The sequence below is a fragment of the Pelophylax lessonae genome (genome assembly GCF_965119305.1).
Source record: "Pelophylax lessonae genome assembly, chromosome: 6".
Classification (NCBI taxonomy): domain Eukaryota; kingdom Metazoa; phylum Chordata; class Amphibia; order Anura; family Ranidae; genus Pelophylax; species Pelophylax lessonae.
The window spans coordinates 25,206,791-25,227,675 of NC_138773.1; the positions used below are offsets into that span (position 1 = coordinate 25,206,791).

At 40.2% G+C, this 20,885-nt stretch overlaps 1 protein-coding gene across 1 annotated transcript in view; it reads right to left on the minus strand.

Annotated features, from left to right (window-relative positions):
• Positions 1-20,885, minus strand: part of LOC309558502 (uncharacterized protein) — a gene marked incomplete at its 3' end in the record, with an annotated part of 60,940 nt that overhangs the window by 25,887 nt on the left and 14,168 nt on the right. Inside the window, exon 2 of the mRNA XM_082261582.1 lies at positions 12,002-16,710. Coding sequence (XP_082117708.1) covers positions 12,002-16,710 — 4,709 coding nt within the window. The remainder of the gene's footprint in view (positions 1-12,001; positions 16,711-20,885) is intronic.

Sequence of the window (20,885 nt, forward strand, 5' to 3'; positions counted from 1 at the left end):
CTAACCTGTTGAGGTTTGCATGGCAGGCCTTTTACATTGTTTTTGGGGAACAGCTAATATAGTCCAAAGTCATCTTTTTGAACCTTTAGAACTCTTTCCCGACAGACAGCTTATTGTCTATGCTTATGGCCCCTTAAAGTTGTTTCACATTTGGGAGAAGGTTTGCTAAAACTGGAGAAACTAGTGAGTATTTACCTGTTAGGCCAAACCTTCCTCCACTGTCATCTCTACCATCTTCAGCCTTCAATGCTAAGAGATGAGAGACCACACCTCAGCTCCCTAGGAGCTGGGCCTCCTCCCTTCCACCACACCTGATTAATCAAACCATTAGGTGAATAGCCAACTCTGACCCTGTGTGGATTGAATTTGACATCATTCCCAACGTAGATATATCCATAGAGATTGCATGTAACAATTTCATCTTGTTGGCCAAGGAATTCACCTTACACGTGTCCTGAACATTTTTTGAATTAACCTTTTGAATCTGACTACGTAGACCATCAATCTACCATGTTTGAGCAAGAATGTATGTTAAACAGGACAAATATGCTACAGTGCCTAGTTTTTGTGGTGGTTTTGTGAATCCTTTGTTGATGCATTTTTCCTCCAGGTAATTATCTTGTCTCTTTTTCTCCATAGTTGTGACGGAACCAACTATAGAGGAGATGCGAGGGTGGATGTGGTGGGCCATCCAACGCTATTAGGCGTTTGAGCGGCTATTTGGGGTTGCTCATTCCCCTGATCAGCCCAACTTCTTTAAAAATGTATAAGTTTAATTTTTATTATTTTACAAAATGTTATATGTTTTAGCAAATAAATCTTTGTTACATTTTCTACCAATTCAAGCGTCTGTCTGTCATATTCAAACTTCAAGGTTTTCAGCCCTTTAGGTCTGGTATGCATTTTAAGGGGAACCCCACGCCAAAATTCAAACCTAAAAACTACATAGGGCCCCCCCCAAATCCATAACAGACCCTTATCCAAGCATGCAGCCTGGCAGGCCAGGATAGGGGGGGGGGGGCGAGTGAGCACCCCCCCTCCCTGAACCATACCAGGCCGCTTGCCCTCAACATAGGGAGGGTGCCCCCAAAAGCACCTTGTCCTCATGTTGATGTTGACAAGGGCCTCTCCCAACAACCCTGGGCTTTGGTTTTGGGGGTCTGTGGGTGGGGGGCTTATCGAAATCTGGAAGCCCCCTTGAACAAGGGAGCCCCCAGATCCCGCCCCCCCATGTGAATGGGTATCAGGTACATCGTAGCCCTACCCATTCACCCAAAAATGTTCAAGAAGTAAACAAAGCAGAACACAGTTATGGACAAGCCCTTTATTCAAAATCAAATTTCCAAAATAGTGTCCCTCGATGTAAATCCATCGTCAATCACGACGGCGGCTGGACTAGTAATAATAAAAAACACAAAAACGGCTTTGCCTCTTCTGAGGCTCCCCGTCGTCTGCCAATTTGGATCTTTGGCAGCTCTTTTCTAGGCAAGGGGTGGGGCTACCCGGTTACGTCACCCTGTGGCACCGCCCCCGTCTGACGTCACGTGCCATTAGGTGACGTCAGAAGGGGGCAGGATCACCAGGGGGTGGAAACGGGTGGTCCCGCAACTTGCCTAGAAAAGAGCTGTCGAAGATCCAAATTGGCAGACGGCGGGGAGCCTCAGAAGAGGCTAAGCGGCTTTTTATTGTTGCCAATTTTGAGGGGACAGCGGGCGTCGTGATTGACGATGGATTTACATTACATTACAAATTAGCGTCAATTTTACAATGATCATGCATTTGAGCACTATATATATTTTGGAGATTTCTGTAATTAGCCACTTCCTGACCATCATATAGTAAAATGACAGCCACAAAGTGGTTGTCCCATCCCAACCAGGCGTCATATGATGTCCAGCAGGATAGGCTGCTCTGCACACCCCCGGAGGGTGCACAGAGCGGCGATCGGTGGTGCAGTGTGTCACTCTGAAACACCACATCTCCGATCCCGGTAAAGAGCCTATGATGTAGTCTCTTTACCATGTGACCAGCTGTCTCCAATCACAGCTGGTCACATAGAAAATTGGAAGTGCCATTACACCGTTGATCTGCTTTCCTCAGTTCGCACCTAACAGGCGAGTAGAGGAAACATAGAAACATAGAATGTGTCGGCAGATAAGAACCATTTGGCCCATCTAGTCTGCCCAATATATCTGAATCCTATGAATAGTCCCTGGCCCTATCTTATATGAAGGATAGCCTTATGCCTATCCCATGCATGCTTAAACTCCTTCACTGTATTTGCAGCTACCACTTCTGCAGGAAGGTTATTCCATGCATCCACTACTCTCTCAGTAAAGTAATACTTCCTCATATTACTTTTAAACCTTTGCCCCTCTAGTTTAAAATGGTGTCCTCTTGTGGTAGTTTTTCTTCTTTTAAATATGCTCTCCTCCTTTACCGAGTTGATTCCCTTTATGTATTTAAAAGTTTCTATCATATCCCCTCTGTCTCTTCTTTCTTCCAAGCTATACATGTTAAGGTCCTTTAACCTTTCCTGGTAAGTTTTTTCCTGCAATCCATGTACTAGTTTAGTAGCTCTTCTCTGAACTCTCTCTAGAGTATCTATATCCTTCTGGAGATATGGCCTCCAGTACTGCGCACAATACTCCAAGTGAGGTCTCACCAGTGTTCTGTACAGCGGCATAAGCACTTCTCTCTTTCTACTGCTTATACCTCTCCCTATACATCCAAGCATTCTGCTGGAATTTCGTGCTGCTCTATTACATTGTCTTCCCACCTGTAAGTCTTCTGAAATAATTACTCCTAAATCCCTTTCCTCAGATACTGAGGTCAGGACTGTGTCAAATATTCTATATTCTGCCCTTGGGTTTTTACGCCCCAGGTGCATTATCTTGCACTTATCCACATTAAATTTCAGTTGCCAGAGTTCTGACCATCCTTCTAGTTTTCCTAAATCCTTTTCCATTTGGCATTTCCCTCCAGGAACATCAACCCTGTTACATATCTTTGTGTCATCAGCAAAAAGACAAACCTTACCATCGAGGCCTTTTGCAATATCACTTATGAAGATATTAAACAAAATTGGTCCCAGTACAGATCCCTGAGGTACCCCACTGGTAACATGACCTTGTTCTGAATGTTCTCCATTGACTACAACCCTCTGTTGTCTGTCACTCAGCCACTGCCTAATCCACTCAACAATATGGGAGTCCATGCTCAATGACTGTAGTTTATTGATAAGTCTTCTATGTGGGACAGTGTCAAAAGCCTTACTAAAATCTAGATATGCAATGTCTACTGCACCTCCACCGTCTATTATTTTAGTCACCCAGTCAAAAAAATCTATAAGATTTGTTTGACATGATCTCCCTGAAGTAAACCCATGTTGTTTTTCATCTTGCAATCCATGGAATTTAAGATGTTCCACAATTCTATCCTTTAATAGCGTTTCCATTAATTTGCCTACTATTGATGTCAGACTCACTGGTCTATAGTTGCTCGATTCCTCCCTACTACCTTTTTTGTGAATGGGCACGACATTTGCCAATTTCCAATCTTCTGGGACGACTCCTGTTACTAATGATTGGTTAAATAAATCTGTTAATGGTTTTGCCAGCTCACCACTAAGCTCTTTTAATAATTTTGGGTGTATCTCATCAGGACCCTGTGACTTATTTGTCTTCACTTTAGACAGCAATCTTAGAACGTCTTCCTCTGTAAAGACACATGCATCAAACGATTCATTAGTCATCCTTTCAAGTGGAGGTCCTTCTTCTTTTTCTTCTGTAAAAACTGAACAGAAGTATTCATTAAGGCAGTCGGCTAGCCCTTTATTCTCTTCTACATACCTTCCGTCCTTTGTTTTTAATTTAGTTATTCCTTGTTTTAATTTCCTTTTTTCATTTATATATCTGAAGAATGTCTTATCCCCCTTTTTCATAGACTGAGCTAGTTTTTCTTCTGCCTGCGCTTTAGAAGTTCTTATAACTTGCTTGGCCTTTTTCTGCCTAATCTTGTAGATTTCCTTATCTTCATTGCTCTGGGTTTTTTTATAATTACAAAATGCTAGCTTTTTATTTTTAATGATTTGGGCCACTTCTGCTGAGTACCACAGTGGTCTCTTCCTTTTTTTGCTTTTACTGACAAGTCGAATGCAATTTTCTGTTGCCTTCAATAGTGCACCTTTTAAGTAGTCCCATTTCTCCTGGACTCCATGTAATCCGTTCCAGTCTGATAAGGACTCATTTATGACTAATTTCATTTTTGAAAAGTCTGTTTTTCTAAAATCTAAAACTTTTGTTTTTGTGTGGTGTGATTCTTTCACAGTTCTTATATTAAACCACACTGACTGGTGATCACTAGATCCCAAGGTTTCGCCTACAATGACATCATATACCGAATCCCCATTTGTGAATACCAAATCCAAAATGGCCTCCCTCCGGGTTGGCTCCTCAACCACTTGTTGCAGAGACAACCCCAGTAGGGAATTTAGAATATCTGTACTCCTGGTAGAACTTGCTATTTTGGTTTTCCAGTTTATATCTGGAAGATTGAAATCTCCCATAATGATAACTTCTCCTTTCATTGTCATTTTAGCTATTTCTTCAACTAGTAGATCATCTAGTTCTTTAACTTGACCAGGTGGTCTATATATCACACCTACACGAGTTACTGCATGATTAGCAAACTGCAACGTAACCCAAACTGACTCTATGTTGGCCTCACCAACTTGTATTAGGTTAGATTTAATGCTATCTTTCACATACAGGGCCACTCCTCCTCCTTTCTTGCCTTCTCTGTCTCTTCTGTATAAAGAGTACCCTGGTATGGTTATGTCCCAGTCATTTCTTTCATTAAACCATGTCTCCGTAACAGCCACTAAATCTACATTCTCAGATGCCATTATTGACCCAAGTTCATTGATTTTTTTACCTAAACTGCGAGCATTTGTAGACAGGACTCTGAGCTTATCATTTCTTAACCTCTGTGCTTCTGACCTGTTCTGGCATTGTTTCGGGGGGCAATTGGACTCTTGTATTTTCACTCTTTTGCCCCCCCCTTCCTAGTTTAAATACTCTTTCGCAAATTCTTGGAGTTGTTCACTAAGTATATTTGTTCCTTTGAGAGAAAGATGCAAACCATCTTTTTTGTACAGTTCCTTTCTATTCCAAGTAGAGCTATCATGAGAAACAAAGCCAAATCCTTGCTCTTGACACCATTTACTAAGCCATATGTTGAACTCCTTTATGCGCCTCTGCCTATCATTCTGAACATTATGCACAGGCAGAACTTCAGAAAATGAAATGGTGGATGCAAAATCCTGTATGTCATTTCCAAGTGTGATAAAAGATTTTTTCACCTCTGACACTTCATTGCAAGCCAGGTCATTTGTCCCTAGATGGACAAGAACATCCACGTCCCCTTCCTGCTTTGCTTGCTTAACAATTTTAATAATACGTCTTCTATCTCGCCTAGCAGTAGCACCAGGGAGACATCTCACAAAACCATTTTCTTTAAGCGCCACACTTCTTATGATTGAATCACCCAGCAACAGCTGCTTCCTTTGAGACTTCACTTTATCTTTTTTGTCCTTGGCTGCAGTCTTGCATACATTAGACATAGGAGTCGATGGTTTCTCACCCTCTGTGCTTGAGTCCATATCCATGTTGTCCTTACATTCTGAGAGTGCTGAAAATGAATTTTGGAGAACCACCGACTGTGGGACATGTCTTCTATCCACCACTCTAAGGAGAGCTGATCGGCAGCTCTTTGATTACCAGTGCAGACCCTTGGGGGATGCCACTAGAACCACCAGGGATTGCTCACCCATGGCCACCAGGGATGCCCACCCATGCCACCAGGGATGCCAATCAGTGCTCAGGGAGCCTGTTAGTGCCCTCCTCATCAGTGCTGCCCATCATTACATCTATCAGTGCCACCCACCAGTGCTCAAGATGCCCATCAATGCTGCATATTAGTGTCTCATCAGTGCCTGCCAGTGTGGCCTCATCAATGCTCATCAGTGCAAGAAAAAACATATTGATTTCCAAAATTTTATTACATAAACTAAACAAATTTTTTTAGGGTTCAAACATTTAGGTCTTTTTTTTTTGTTTAGTAAAAAAAAAAAAACCTTGCGGTGATCAAATACCACCAAAAGAAAGCACTATTTGTGTGAAAGAAATGCCAGAAATTTGGGTTAGGTACAGGGTTGCATGACCGCGCAATTGTCATTCAAAATGCAACAGCACAAAAAGCTGAAACTTGGCCTGGGCAGGAAGTGGGTGTAACTGCCCTGTAAGGAAGTGGTTAACTATTGAAACGTGGGACTAAATATTCCAAGGGTAATCATGCTCAGCTCAATGGTTTAGTGGTTAGTGCTCCTATCTATAAACACTGAGAGCATGAGTTCAAATCCAAGTATGCCATCACCTCCCTAAATTTTAGACAGCTGTAAATACTGAAATTTGGCAAATGCATAATTGCACCCGGCACATATGCGTGTCTGTTTCTTGAATATATGTGGCCATTTACATGCAAATTGAGGTGATGTAGCCAATGTATTACTATGTGGCAAAAAAATAATCACACACAAATGTGAACACACAGGGTGTTAGCATGGTTGGGCCTTGAACTCATGACCTAACAATCTTTGTCCATGGGCATAGACCACTACACCAAAGTGCTGAATATAATCAGACATGCCTGAAAGTTTCAGATGAATAAAGAATGAAGATTGATAATTAGACAGCTGTGTAGTCTGCTATTAGTACATCTAAAGGTTAAAACACATAAGATACATAACTATACCTAAAAAATAAACAAAAACCTAATAGATGACATTGCTGTGTAATAGTGATTCAGAATAGACAAATTTCCTTTTATGAAAAACACCAACGGAATTTGGTTAACTCCAAACCCGAATTCACTATTTGGTTAACTCCAAAACCAAATTCACTAAAGCACCTAGTTGAAGTTTTAACTCAGGCAGCTTCACCTAATTAAGATGCTAATGAGTTTAGATTGGAGTTAGTTTTGGAGAAGTGAGCAGCTCTATTCCTTTCTCTTAGTGAATTAGGCCCAAAGTGTGACTGTGATCATGTGCCTGGCTTTAGGGCAATCTACTGGGAAAAGAACCTGGGCAATTTCCAGTGGCTCTTAAGGGGTAATGCTACATACAGTACATCTTTCAAATCACAAGTAGGAGGTAATTGAGACCAACAGGATAATCTCACATAATCACTTAGCCAGAGTTCTGCTAACACTTCCTCAGCTTATGCATTTATCCCAGTGACAGCCTAGTTTGTTTCAACTAGTGTTTACCTTTAGTGTTTTGCTTAAAAAGGAAAATGCAATCTGACTTTCCTTCGGAGCTAAGCAGCAAGTTGAAACCAAGGAGGCAATGGTGCCTATATCAAGATACCCAACATTTAGAATGAGATATTATGTTTTAGGGGTGATACCTTGCTGCTAGGGAAGAGGTGGAGACTGTGGAGAAGAGACCTTTTTTGTGTTTATAGAGTTGGTGGAGATGGTGATGTCCATAGCAGTTATGGAGGATGAAAGGTGAAGATAGTTGGGGAGCATTGATGCCAAATCCTGACCTTTACTAAGATGCAGTTTGGAGTCAGATGACCGTCAGTAAGCAAAGAACCTGAAAACAAGGAGAAGGTGGAGGGTGTTGAAGAGAGGAGATGAATTGCAGTGACATATTCAAAATGCATTACTTTGTCAGAAGGCAGAACCATTTCTTCTATCAGTGTCTTCAGTACAGGTCATACTGCTGCTGCCTCTTATTCTCTAAGCATAAGATGTGGACCAGCTTGCTAATTGTGGTCTGTTTGGATCTCTGGTCTTGTTTTTCTATATATTGTTTAAATGAATAGAGTAAAACACAAATCCAAATAGCATATACAGTTGTGTTCAAAATTATTCAACCCCCAATGCTGTAAAGGGTTTTAGGGAATTTAGTGTACATTTGTAATTGTATTCAGAATGAAATCCTACAAGGACTTCTTAAAGAACCATATGCAACTAAAATGACATCAATTGGTTTTGTAATACAGTAGTAAATGTTTATTTTGGGAATTCTTCATTGACACAATTATTCAACCCCTTAAAGACTACCACTCTGAAGAACAGAGGTTCATTGAAGTGTTTTCAATCAGGTATTAAAAACACCTGTGGATGTCAGGGAGCAGCAATAAAGCCTAATAAGCACCAATTAGGCAGCTTTAAAATGACTGTGATACTCAGCTCCTTCTAGACATTTACTGGTGTGGTTACAAACATGGTGAAGTTAAGAGAATGGTCCAGGAAGAAAAGAGAAGAGGTGATTACTCTTCACAGGAAGGGCAATAGCTATAAGAAGATTGCAAAGATGTTAAACATACCAAGAGACACCATAGGAAGCATCATTCGCAAATTCAAGGCAAAGGGCACCGTTGAAACGCTACCTGGTCGTGGCAGAAAGAAGATGCTGACTTCGACTGCTGTGCGCTACCTGAAGCGTAGAGTGGAGAAAAGTCTCCGTGTGACTGCTGAGGAACTGAGAAAATATTTGTCAGATGTGGGTACTGAAGTTTCTGCTCAGACAATACGGCTCACACTGCGTAATGAAGGCCTCCATGCCAGAACTACCAGGCGCACCCCCTTGCTGTCTCCAAAGAATAAGAAGAGTCGACTGCAGTATGCCAAAAGTCATGTGGACAAACCCCAGAAGTTTTGGGATAGTGTTCTGTGGACTGATGAAACAAAATTAGAACTGTTTGGGCCCATGGATCAACGCTATGTTTGGAGGAGGAAGAACAAGGCCTATGAAGAAAAGGACACCTTGCCTACTGTGAAGGAAGGCGGGGGGTCAATCATGCTTTGGGGCTGTTTTGCTTCTGCAGGTACAGGGAAGCTTCAGCGTGTGCAAGGTACCATGAATTCTCTTTAGTACCAGGGAATATTCGATGACAATGTGATGCAGTCCATCACAAACCTGAGGCTTGGGAGACCTTTCAACAGGACAATGATCCCAAGCATACCTCCAAGTCCACTAGAGCATGGTTGCAGATTAAAGGCTGGAACATTTTGGAGTGGCCATCACACTCACCAGACTTAAATCCGATTGAGAACCTCTGGTGGGACTTAAAGAAAGCAGTTGCAGTGCACAAGCCTAAGAATGTGACTGAACTGGAGGCTTTTGCCCATGACGAATGGGCGAAGATACCCGTAGATTGCTGCAAGACACTTGTGTCAAGCTATGCTTCACGTTTAAAAGCTGTTATAACTGTAAAAGGATGTTGTACTAAGTACTAAGATTGAATGTCACTTGGGGGTTGAATAAAACTGATAATGATGTGAGCACAGAAAAGACATTTGTGGTTATTTCATTATAAATGTTATGTTATATTTGTCTGAGCTACACGTGCCTCTTTGATTTAATTGTAAGCAGGATGACTGAATGACCAAAATCAATGTAAAACTGGCCAAAACAATCAATTTCAGTGGGGGTTGAATAATTTTGAACACAACTGTATATAAACAGAAGATAAGAAGGTAATTTTGTGTTGCCAACCATGTACCAACAGTTTGGTGAAGGATCTATTCCAGTATAGCTGTGTCCCTGCGCACATAGCCAGCTCCATAATGATATATTTTTACCCGTTTGGTGTGGGAGAACTCAAGTGGCCTGAACAGAGCCCTGACCTTAACCCCACTGAACACCTTTGTGATAAAGTTTAGCTCTTATTGGAGGCCAGGTTTTCTCATCCAACATCAGTACCTGAAATCTCAAATGCTCTACTGGTTGAATGGAAACAATCTCCCCAAGACACACTCCAAAATCTCATGGAAAGCCTTCGCATTACAGTGAAGGCTGTTATAGTCTTTAATAAAATCAAGGGTTGTAGGGTTTTTACAGGAAAGCTCTGGACAACCACCAACATGACATTTTTCATAAAGCAAACAATCTATTTAAAGTTCCATGTTTTCTCTTCAGATGAATAAATAATAATCTTTAAAGTTTGGACCCATAGAAGGAAACAAACTCCTTCTCTGACAAAGTGCCAATTTGGTGCAGGCACCAATTAGCTATTACATATTACCTAGTTCCACCCAACCCTGGCCATCCCAGCCAACCCTAAAATTAGAAGTTAGCTCTTCAGTGCTGTTAAGTGATCTTTTTGTGTTTTTCTTTCTGTCATAAACCAATGACCCACCAAACCCCACTCTGCCTCAGGGAAGAATGTTGCTCTCATAACTGAATGAATACAATGCCTTCTCTTATTGGATGAGGTGGCACGGTGATATAACAATATCCACTCCATCCGTTTAGAGAATGCTTTGCATTCATTCAGAAAATGCAAAGTATTCTCTGAATGGTTCCCATACTAAGCATCCAGCCTTCTGTGTTCAGTTTGCAGCAGGGCAGTCGATCAGTCCGGGACCCAGAAGCAAGTGGAGATCATTGGAGTAGTGGTGTCTACATCAGTGATTTCTGGCTTCTAGGGGGCATCAATCAGGTATGGTATATTCATGGTTACATTGATCAAAGCCGGTCAATGTAACTATGCATAAAAATATCCATACTTGGAATTCTTCTCGTTTTAGCTGCTCTTCCATGTGCACCTTCCTCAAAAACAGACATTTTTAATCTGGGTTCTGTGCAGCCCTAGGATTCCCCCTGAGGTTTCTAGGGGTTATTTGAGCTGCTTGATGTTTTATTTGATGGTGCCTGCATCGTTTCAGGACCAACACAACGTGGCAGAGTCAGCAGCATGGCACCAATGGCCTTTTCAGCTATCTGCAAGGGTGGCGTTCTGACCACGACTGTAGGAGGGGCATTCTTCTTAATGGCCACCAATGTAAGGGAAGTTTTCCACTGACCTTCAATTCCCTTGTTTTAGCAGGGATTTCCTTAAACCTGAAAATTAATTCAACAGTTCCTTTAGGGTATGAGGGTTGAGAAAATCTGCTCTAAAAGCTAGTTATCAGTTGGGGTGGTTACCATTTTTGTTAAGTTCCATAACTGAATTTATTGACTTGATATATTAATGTTGGCCGATATGTATGTCATTCTGATCTCTCCTACTTTTTTAATGTTTTTCTTTGTTTTCTTCTTTTCATGTTTCATTTTATGGAAAATCATTTGGAAAATGTGTTTAGCAAGTTTTATTGGTTAACAATGTATAATCTAATTTGCATCTATTTCCAGTTATAACTGATTAAATTTTTTTAGGATTTAGTTTGTAAACAGCATATTTTTTTAATGAATGAAAGATTATAGTAAATCGTATTTAGTAATACAAGAACTTTATTATGGAAATGCAACTATTAGACTTGCTTACATTACATTTTATTATCAATCAGTCACATAAAAATTAACATTTTACATTGAAAAGTAATTAAGAAAACAGCAAAATACCTTTTCTTGCTAAGCAAACTTCACTCCTAGCACACAAACTGTTTTCAAATCACTTCTATCATTTTTCATTTGTATAGCAATGAAGATAGTAGGGGTTGATTTACCTAGGAATATACAGTAGACTGTTCACTTTGCATCGGGGAGGTGCACATTGCAAGGGAATTTTCCCCAGAGGTTTATCAGTCTTCTGTACGTTTCACAGAGACTAATAGTCACAATGAGCTGTAAAGAGCTCACATTTCAATGGAGCAGGGTATCCGAAAAGGGTGGGGGCAGAGGTAGTTCTGCACTGCAATATGACATAGTAAGGGGTCTGTTAAAGGTAGACTTTGTGAGACTTATTATTCTAGGTCTCAGCATTTAAGTTATTTCTGGTTCTCCACCGGTGGTATACGATGTTTATATGAAGATCTAGGCTCGTTCAGCAGAGCATCTCATTATTAGGAGGTACAAGTCAGTAGATGTAGGCAACTATAGAAGAGTCTGGAAGATTATACCAAGTTGAAAAATCTATTTGGGTACACATAGTAGGTGGACAGTCTTTTACTGCTTTATCAGTTGTTGTTGATAACATTTAGGATGTTAGTCCATGTTGAACACTTGCATTAAGTTGTTAAGAGCTTGAATTTCTGTGATTTTTTCCCAGTCTTCTGGAAGTTTGGCTGGTTTTGCTTTGTATTCTTCTGCAAACTGCTGATTGAACTGTACAAATATAAATTTCCAGTAGTCTGAGCACTCAATGCTGGGATCAGGCTGAATGGTCCAGTCTGGATAATATGTAAGGTACTCTTTGCATGGATGCCATTTTCCTTCTGTATCTGAATTACTAAAGTTGTTTTTAGATACAACAAGTGTGGAACAGATGTCCGTTAATAAAGTATCATCACTTTGCCATCTATTTTGTCCCAATCCTGTTGATCTGTGGATAGATGCAAAGTGATGCTTATGTTCTCCGCCTCCTGCTTCACAAGGGACTTTGCAGAATGGGCATTGTTTGCCACAACCAATCACCTTCTTGAGCAATTCATCTTGAGGCTTCAGTGTTACTTTAGAAAGTACAGACTCAATTTCCAATGATCCCAGCTCTGTTAGAATTTGCTGCTCTGTCAATGTGAGGAAATGTTGAATGTCGGATGAAAACTGCTCAACTGCAGTTTTGTTTCGGAAAGTGATAACCTTCATCTCATTCTGTGGTATTACCAGTTCCTTTTGTAACTTGTCACAAACTTTTTCTAAAAATGATGATATAGTAGGCATTTCTATGCATGCTTTCTCTTTAAGTACAGTTTTTATTTCCATCGTTATAGAGGAGACAAGATTTTTGCATAAATTATTTAACATGCCTGAGCTCTTGTACTTTTTGGAGATGTAACTTAGTATCCATGATTCTGAAAATTTCTCATATGAACGAATGTATTTTACATATTCCTGGAAAGACATGTCTTCCAATAGCTTTTCGAGCATCTTACACTGAAAAAAGCTTCTGCTACTGAATATGATGTTTTCAGAACTGTGTAAAATGTCATCCACAATTTTTTCCCCAAGATGTTTATAGACATAGATAGTAATTGCCGGTTTGATGCATCGTTCACAGAATTGTCTGGCTCTGTTTTGGCTTTCACCTTTCTCTTGAAAAATACTGAGAAATACTGCCAAGTATTGAGGCTTCAGGCTTTCCAGACAATGTGTTGGGTCATTATTTCTGATAAATGTATCATGCAGTTGCTGAAACATTTGAGCCGCATTTCCAAGAGTGATCAGTTTGATATCCAGCTCCAGTTCTCTTGAAACATGAAGATTGGGAGTACTTTCAAGTTGTTCATTGATCTTGTAGAGTAATTCTTGGCTGTAGGTATCATCGTAATCCTCAGAAGTATCAGCTTTTTCTTTAACATATTTGTTGCACATATCTATTAGAGAGACAGCAAAATTCTCTACTCTTTCAAATATTTGACTTTTAATGCCCAATTTGTCCTTGACTCGATCCCACCAAGAGTGATCAATATACTTTACATCCATTTTAAAAGTTTGTTGACCATAATCGAGTAGACTGTTTATGCCCTTTAGTTTTTCATGTACAACAGGTCCCTTTTTGCTCAGATCATGTCTCAGTTGCTGTAATATTAAATGACTTATATTCTGTCTTTCTAATTTCTTCATCTCCAGATCTCTCAATGTCTTCTTCCACATTGACTCAAATTCCTGTTCTACTTTTTTAGGACTTAGCTTAGATTTTTTCTTTTTACCAGTTTCTAAGAGAAAGCTAATTTTTTTTTCTATTAACATTTGATATTGACTCTGGATGTTCTGGATCTCAAACTTCCCTTTCTGGATAGAAACTGCCTTGTTACATTTGTTCAGAGCATTTCTTTCAAGTTCCCGTCTTAGGAACTGTATACTCTTTTTGAATTCTTCTCGATAACGTTCTATAAGATTAACATTTCCAGACTTACTGTCAAAATAATTGTCTAGCAAATCCAGCATTTTCTTTTCCTCCTCAAAAACCAGCTGGTAAAGTTCTTTACTGTACTCTTCACTGACATGCATTTCCAGACTCTCAGCTGACTGGTTTTTTATATTATTTTCTGTGCTGGTGACAAAGTTGTAGACTTTTTTGCAGAATTCCCACTCCCAAAGGGAAAACTGCATAGACAGATTATTATAAGCTTCGGCTACCAGACTGTTTTTAAAACTAAAAATGAATTTTTCATGTTTTACTCCTTTCCACAAGCTTTCTATCCATGTAATAAATTCATTTATGCTGAAAACTGCATTTTGGGTTTTCATGAACTCAAATAAATATTTCTTCAGCTTTTGGACATTCTCACTGTAACCAGAGTTCACTGGAGCCATTGGAGGAACCCCTTGCCACAAACCAGGAATATACCAGCTGTGCTTCTCCAAATCGTAGTCTATCACATCTTTAAAAGAAGTGATTCCATCTTGCTTCTCCATTTTTGCAGCCAGTTTGGTCATTTCATCCAGCTGTTCCAGAAGTTTCTTCCGATCTCTCATGTTCTTTTCATGAGCAGATACATCACTTACATTCTGATGTACAAACTGGCAGTTGGGTTTCTTCCCTACTTTCTTCATCCGAAGGAAAGCATGGACCACAATCTGTAAAATATCTTTCATTTCGGTTGAGTTTTCCATGGCCATATTGACGATAGTGATATCGCTCAATCCAACTACAAGTGTGGCCAGTTCATTGTCATGTTCATAACTGTCCTCTAGGGAGGCCAACTCTGGAGCTTTTAGCCCCTCAGTGTCAATCACTATAATGAATTTACAACCTAGTTGCACCTCAAAATCCTTTTTCACCTTTAATAAAGTCATGAAAGCCCCTCTAGTACATCGTCCACTAGCCACTGGGAACTGCAGACCAAACATGGTGTTCAGAAGGGTGGATTTTCCAGTACTCTGCACTCCCAGGACTGTTATCACTCGAATTTTACTTTTCATTTCTGTTTTGTTGCTTAATTCAGTCAAAACGTCGGTTATCCACTTCATGGGGATGTTTGAGGCATCTCCATCTATGAGCTCCAATGGAAACCCATCCAAAAGAAGGTCAGCAGCAACTCCTGGAAGTCCTGTAAACTGTGCTCTCTCTGCTGAAATAATTTCTTCTTTAACCATAGAACACTCAGCCTCATAAAATTGCCCTAACTCCCGGATGAAATGTTCAATTCCTAAAGAACTGTCTGAGATTTTTTGGTCAACCTCTTTGAGTTCCCCAGAACTGTCTGGCTTGCTTTTGCATTTTTCTTTGTACTCCACCTGTAAGGCAGTAAGATTCTTCCTGGCGATGGTATCCAGTTCTAATTTCATCCATTTTAAAAAATATTGTTTCTGCACCTGAGACAAATGAGTGATTGCTGTAACAAAGAGAATTATAGGATTGGGTAAATCATGCTCATGTTGTGTTTTGTGCAGTGCAATACGTTTTTGTTCCAGTTCATTTTTATATTGTTGGGCATCCTTGTTACCTTGGCTTGTCATTCTGCAAAGTTCTTTTTCTACTTTGGACAGTTGTTTCCACAGATCTCCCTGTAGTTTTAGCGTTTCTTTTTTATACCCTTCCACATCTCCTATTGTGGAGGTAATAACACATGCACATGCTCTTGCTTTTTGACAGTCAGGGAAGTTCTCATCCACATCTATCTTGAGCCCATGTGTCTGTGTTTTCATACTCTCTAATGATGGTTGTTGTCTCTCTTTGTGTATTATGTTTTTAAGGATGCTTTGTATCATTTTCACAAATGCAGCATCATTTAGATCGTTTCTTTTGACTATCAATTGCTTTTTACTAACATGTAATGTTTCCATTAATTGTTTCAAACATTTCTGAGTTTCTTGGTTTATCTCTTTGCCAGGGCCTGGGGTAACAATAATATAAAATTCAGTGTCAGTGTTATTACATATAGACAACAGTCTGACTTGGTTCTCACAAATGTCCTCAACAAAAATGAAGACAGCTGATGACACTCGAGTCAGAAATGTGAACTGGTTCCAGCTAGACTCCAGGTCTCCACGTAGGTTGATCATTGAGATGGGTTCTTGAAAAACATCAGAATTATCACAAGGAAAATACCATGAAACTTCCACCAGCCCATCAGATATTTTTCTGGTAATGTTGCCACCTTCCATATCATGGAAGATAAAGAAGTTATGTTGTTGTTGGGTTGGATTAAGAATTTGGTTCAGGGTTTTAGATTTGGATAATTTATTTTTCCCTAATCTGACAAAAGAGACAGTAGGCATTGGGATATTCACCACATTTTCCTCTCTGAACCCTTTACTGTCCAATAATGAATGAGGTCTCCACTTCTTTACAATGCCCCTCATTGCCCAAAGCAAGAAGGTGCAATGTAACCCATCACCAACTGGGGGGAGCAGCAGAGGGACTGCAAACTGACACATGGACATTTTGGTTACAATCTCTTGCTGTAGAAAACTGTCTGAGCAATGCAAGAGAACACATAGGGCATCCAATGGGTGGATAGTACTTGAGGTATCATGCGCAACTTTACGTACATCAAACATATCATCATTATCATCATCATCATTATTTTCTTGACTAGCTGGATCTTTTTTCAGTTGAGTGCTTAGTGAGGACCTGTTCAAAGCCATGAGGTTTCTCAAGAAGTGCCATGGAATTTCGTTAATATTGTGAAGCTCAACATCTTTCAGATCTTCCGATCCAATGCTCAGGACATCAGTTAAGGTCACTCTTGAAGTCAAGTAGTTTTTCATATTTAGCTGTTCTACAAGTTCTTGAAATTCACTTTTCTTTTCTACGAGTAAAAAAAAAAAAATTCAATAAAAGTTTCATGAAATACTGTGTTCTGAAATCAATCTTATGAATATTGCCACTGAACCTAAGACAATATATTAAAATACAGATACTGTATATATTAGGCCTCGTATATAAAGATGGCAGGTCTTCTACTCTATAATATAAGTGAAAGGGGAGGACCTATAAGAGTGACCAAATAAATGAAAGATGAAGATAACAAAGTTCTTCTCCTCCCCTGATACACAGGTTATCAAAGTGCCTTTTTTCTAAGTACAGTAAAACCGTGGATTGCGAGTAACTTGGTCTGCATGTGTTTTACCCGACGAGCAAAATTTTTAAATACATTTTAACTTGACAAACGAGCAAGGTCTTGCAATACGAGTAGTATATCACAACTGAGTAAAAAAGAGAAGAGAAATCCCATGTTAGTCATGGAGAGCTGTCTTATTTAGCAATACTGAAGTCGCTCCGACTTTAGAAAAGTTTCCTGTACTACTTCAAGGTGACTTCTATGCGACCTGTGCCCATTAAGGCTTTAAGGAGAGTTTGTGGGAAAAAATTGCCTATGCTCAAAGGAGCTCAAAGAAGCTCAATAAAAATATGCACAACCACACAGAAAATCACAAGCTTCTTCAAGCTGAAATAAAAGCTCAAATGCCTGTAAAAGCAGCTTTTTTTTTTTTTAGCTGTAGTGTGCATGAGCCCTAAGTCGGATCCTTATCTTAATTAATGTGATTTGGATCAGACATTACAGGACGATTACCCAGGAATTCCCTGAAGTTGCCTTGAAGTCACATTGCTATCATCTTTTTATATGGACTAAAGGACTGAAGGGCTTATGAATAAATGGTTGTGGAACAAATCATCTGAGCTTCCATTATTTCTTATGGGGAAATTCGCTTTGATATAAGAGTGCTTTGAAATACAAGCATGTTTCTGGAATGAATTATGATCGCAATCTAAGGTTTTACTATATTTAGTTCAATATCGATCCAATCAGCATCTGTCCTGGGCTGCTTTGTTGTTTGTGTGACAACCCAATCTGCATGTAAACTTTATACGTACCGTATTTTCCGGCGTATAAGATGACTGGGCGTATAAGACGACCCCCCTAATTTTCAAGTTAAAACATAGGTTTTGGGCTATACTCGCCATATAAGACTACCCCCCTTCAGAAGCAAAGCAACACCATTGAAAAACATCAGATTTCTCATAGATCTCCAAGGTACCCCAAGTACTGTAATACATGTAATCTCTCATAATATCTCCAAGGTACCCTAAGCATAAGTATTACCAGTAGATGTAATCTCAAAACGCTGCCTGTGTGGGAATCTTGTACCGGTATTACCGTATGTACCATAGCTTTGGTTACATACAGTATACCGTGCTGAGCCAATCACAGTGAGCGATGTATTCTATTATTGAATGCAAAGCCTGCTCAGATTGGTAGAGTCAGAGAAGCGGGCTGATGTTACTCCGCCAATCCGAGCAGGCCTTGCATTCAATAATAGTATACATCGCTCTCCCTGATTGGCTCAGCGCGGTACACTGTATGTAACCCAAGCTACGGTACATACGGTATACCGGTACAGGATTTCCACACAGCCAGCGTCTTGAGAGATTACATCTACTGGTAATACTTATACTTAGGTTACCTTGGAGATATTATACTCGGCGTATAAGACGACCCCCCATTTTTGGGAGATTCTTTTGAGGTTCAAAAGTAGTCTTATACGCCAGAAAATACAGTATGTGTCCTATGCCAGTGCATCAGTCACTGGGTCTGGCTACTCCTCTCACTCCCTAGCAGGTCTCTGGTGTATTAAAATCAGTTCTGTGGGAGGTCTGATGTGCCCTGGAGCTTGCTGATGCATAGACCGCAACGTGCTGTTATCTAATCTTGCTGGGAGATGATTTAAAGCTCAGTTGGGCAGAGGGCTGAAGATGAGTGGTATTGCAATGCATTTGGGGATTCAATAAGGTTCTTTCAGGTACAAGTAGATATAAACACTTTAATTCAATGCGTTTCCTAACGGTACCTCCGATCCCTCATCAGGAAGAGTGTTTAGAATGCAAAGAGATATCAAGAAGACTAACAATGCAATCACAAGATATACAGTATCTCACAAAAGTGAGTACACCCCTCACATTTTTGTAAATATTTTATTCTATCTTTTCATGTGACAACACTGAAGAAATGACACTTTGCTACAATGTAAAGTAGTGAGTGTACAGCTTGTATAACAGTGTAAATTTGCTGTCCCCTCAAAACAACTCAACACACAGCCAATAAAGTCTAAACTTCCGGCAACAAAAGTGAGTGCACCCCTGAGTAAAAATGTCCAATTAGACATTTTCCCTCCCAGGTGTCATGTAACTCGTTAGTGTTACAAGCTCTCAGGTGTGAATGGGGAGCAGATGGGTTAAATTTGGTGTTATCGCTTTCACTCGCTCATACTGGTCACTGGAAGTTCAATATGGCACCTCATGGCAAAGAACTCTCTGAGAATCTGAAAAAAAGAATTTTTGCTCTACAAAAAGATGGCCTAGGCTATAAGAAGATTGCCAAGAACCTGAAATGTAGCTGCAGCACGGTGGCCAAGACCATACAGCGGTTTAACAGGACAGGTTCTACTCAGAACCAGGCCCACCATGGTCGATCAAAGAAGTTGAGTGCACGTGTTTAGCGTCATATCCAGAGGTTGTCTTTGGGAAATAGACGTATGCTGCCAACATTGCTGCAGAGATTGAAGGGGTGTGTGTGGGGGGGGGGCAGCCTGTCAGTGCTCAGACCATACGCCGCACACTGCATTAAATTGGTCTGCATGACTGTCATCCCAGAAGGAAGCCTCTTCTAAAGATGATGCACAAGAAAGCCCACAAACAGTTTGCTGAATACAATCAGACTAAGGACATGAATTACTGAAACCATGTCCATGATGAGACCAAAATAAACGTATTTGGTTCAGATGGTGTCAAGCGTGTGTGGTGGCAACCAGGTGAGGAGTACAAAGACAAGTGTGTCTTGCCTACAGTCAAGCATGGTGGTGGGAGTGTCATGGTCTGGGGCTGCATGAGTGCTGTTGGCACTGGGGATATACAGTTCATTGAGGGAACCATGAATGCCAACATGTACTGTGACATACTGAAGCAGAGCATGATCCCCTCCCTACAGAGACTGGGCCACAGGCCAGTATTCCAACATGATAACGACCCCAAACACAACTCCAAGACGACCGCTGCCTTGCTAAAGAAGCTGAGGGTAAAGTGATGGACTGGCCAAGCATTTCTCCAGACCTAAACCCGATTGAGCATCTGTGGGGCATCGTCAAACGGAAGGTGAAGGAGCGCAAGGTCTCTAACATCCACCAGCTCCGTGATGTCGTCATGCAGGAGTGGAAGAGGACTCCAGTGGCAACCTGTGAAGCTCTGGTGAACTCCATGCCCAAGAGGGTTAGGGCAGTGTTGCAAAATAATGGTGATCACACAAAACATTGACACTTTGGGCCCAATTTTGACATTTTCACTTAGGGGTGTACTCTCTTTTGATGCCAACGGTTAAGACATTAATGGCTGTGTGTTGAGTTATTTTGAGGGGACAGCAAATTTACACTGTTATACAAGCTGTACACTCACTACTTTATATTGTAGCAAAGTGTAATTTCTTCAGTGTTGTCACATGAAAAGATAGAATAAAATATTTACAAAAATGTGAGGGGTGTACTCACTTTTGTGAGATGCTCTATATTCAAAAGACCACATGGATATCACAATTGGAAGCAGTGTTTTAACCCTAGCTTTACTGGACACAGTCTCGATTAAATCAATGCTAAAATAACACTATAGCTAAATAACTCTTATCTTATGGGGGAAAAAATATATATTTTTTAAACATTTTATAGTTATATAATGAATTTTAGTTATTATATTAGTTTCTAAATCTAGCAAATATATTAGTTTATATAATGGAGTAATAAGAAAATGGATGTATACTGTAACATCTATTTTAACTCACAATTGCAAATATATAAAGAGGACGTTCAGCCTAAAATGAACTAACTCGAAATCTACCGCCGGCCGCATTCTAAGACTAATCTATCTAACCCTGTGAAGCAAAAATCGCTATACATATCTTTTTTGCAGCCGGTTTGGTTCAGCCCCCAGCGGCAAATG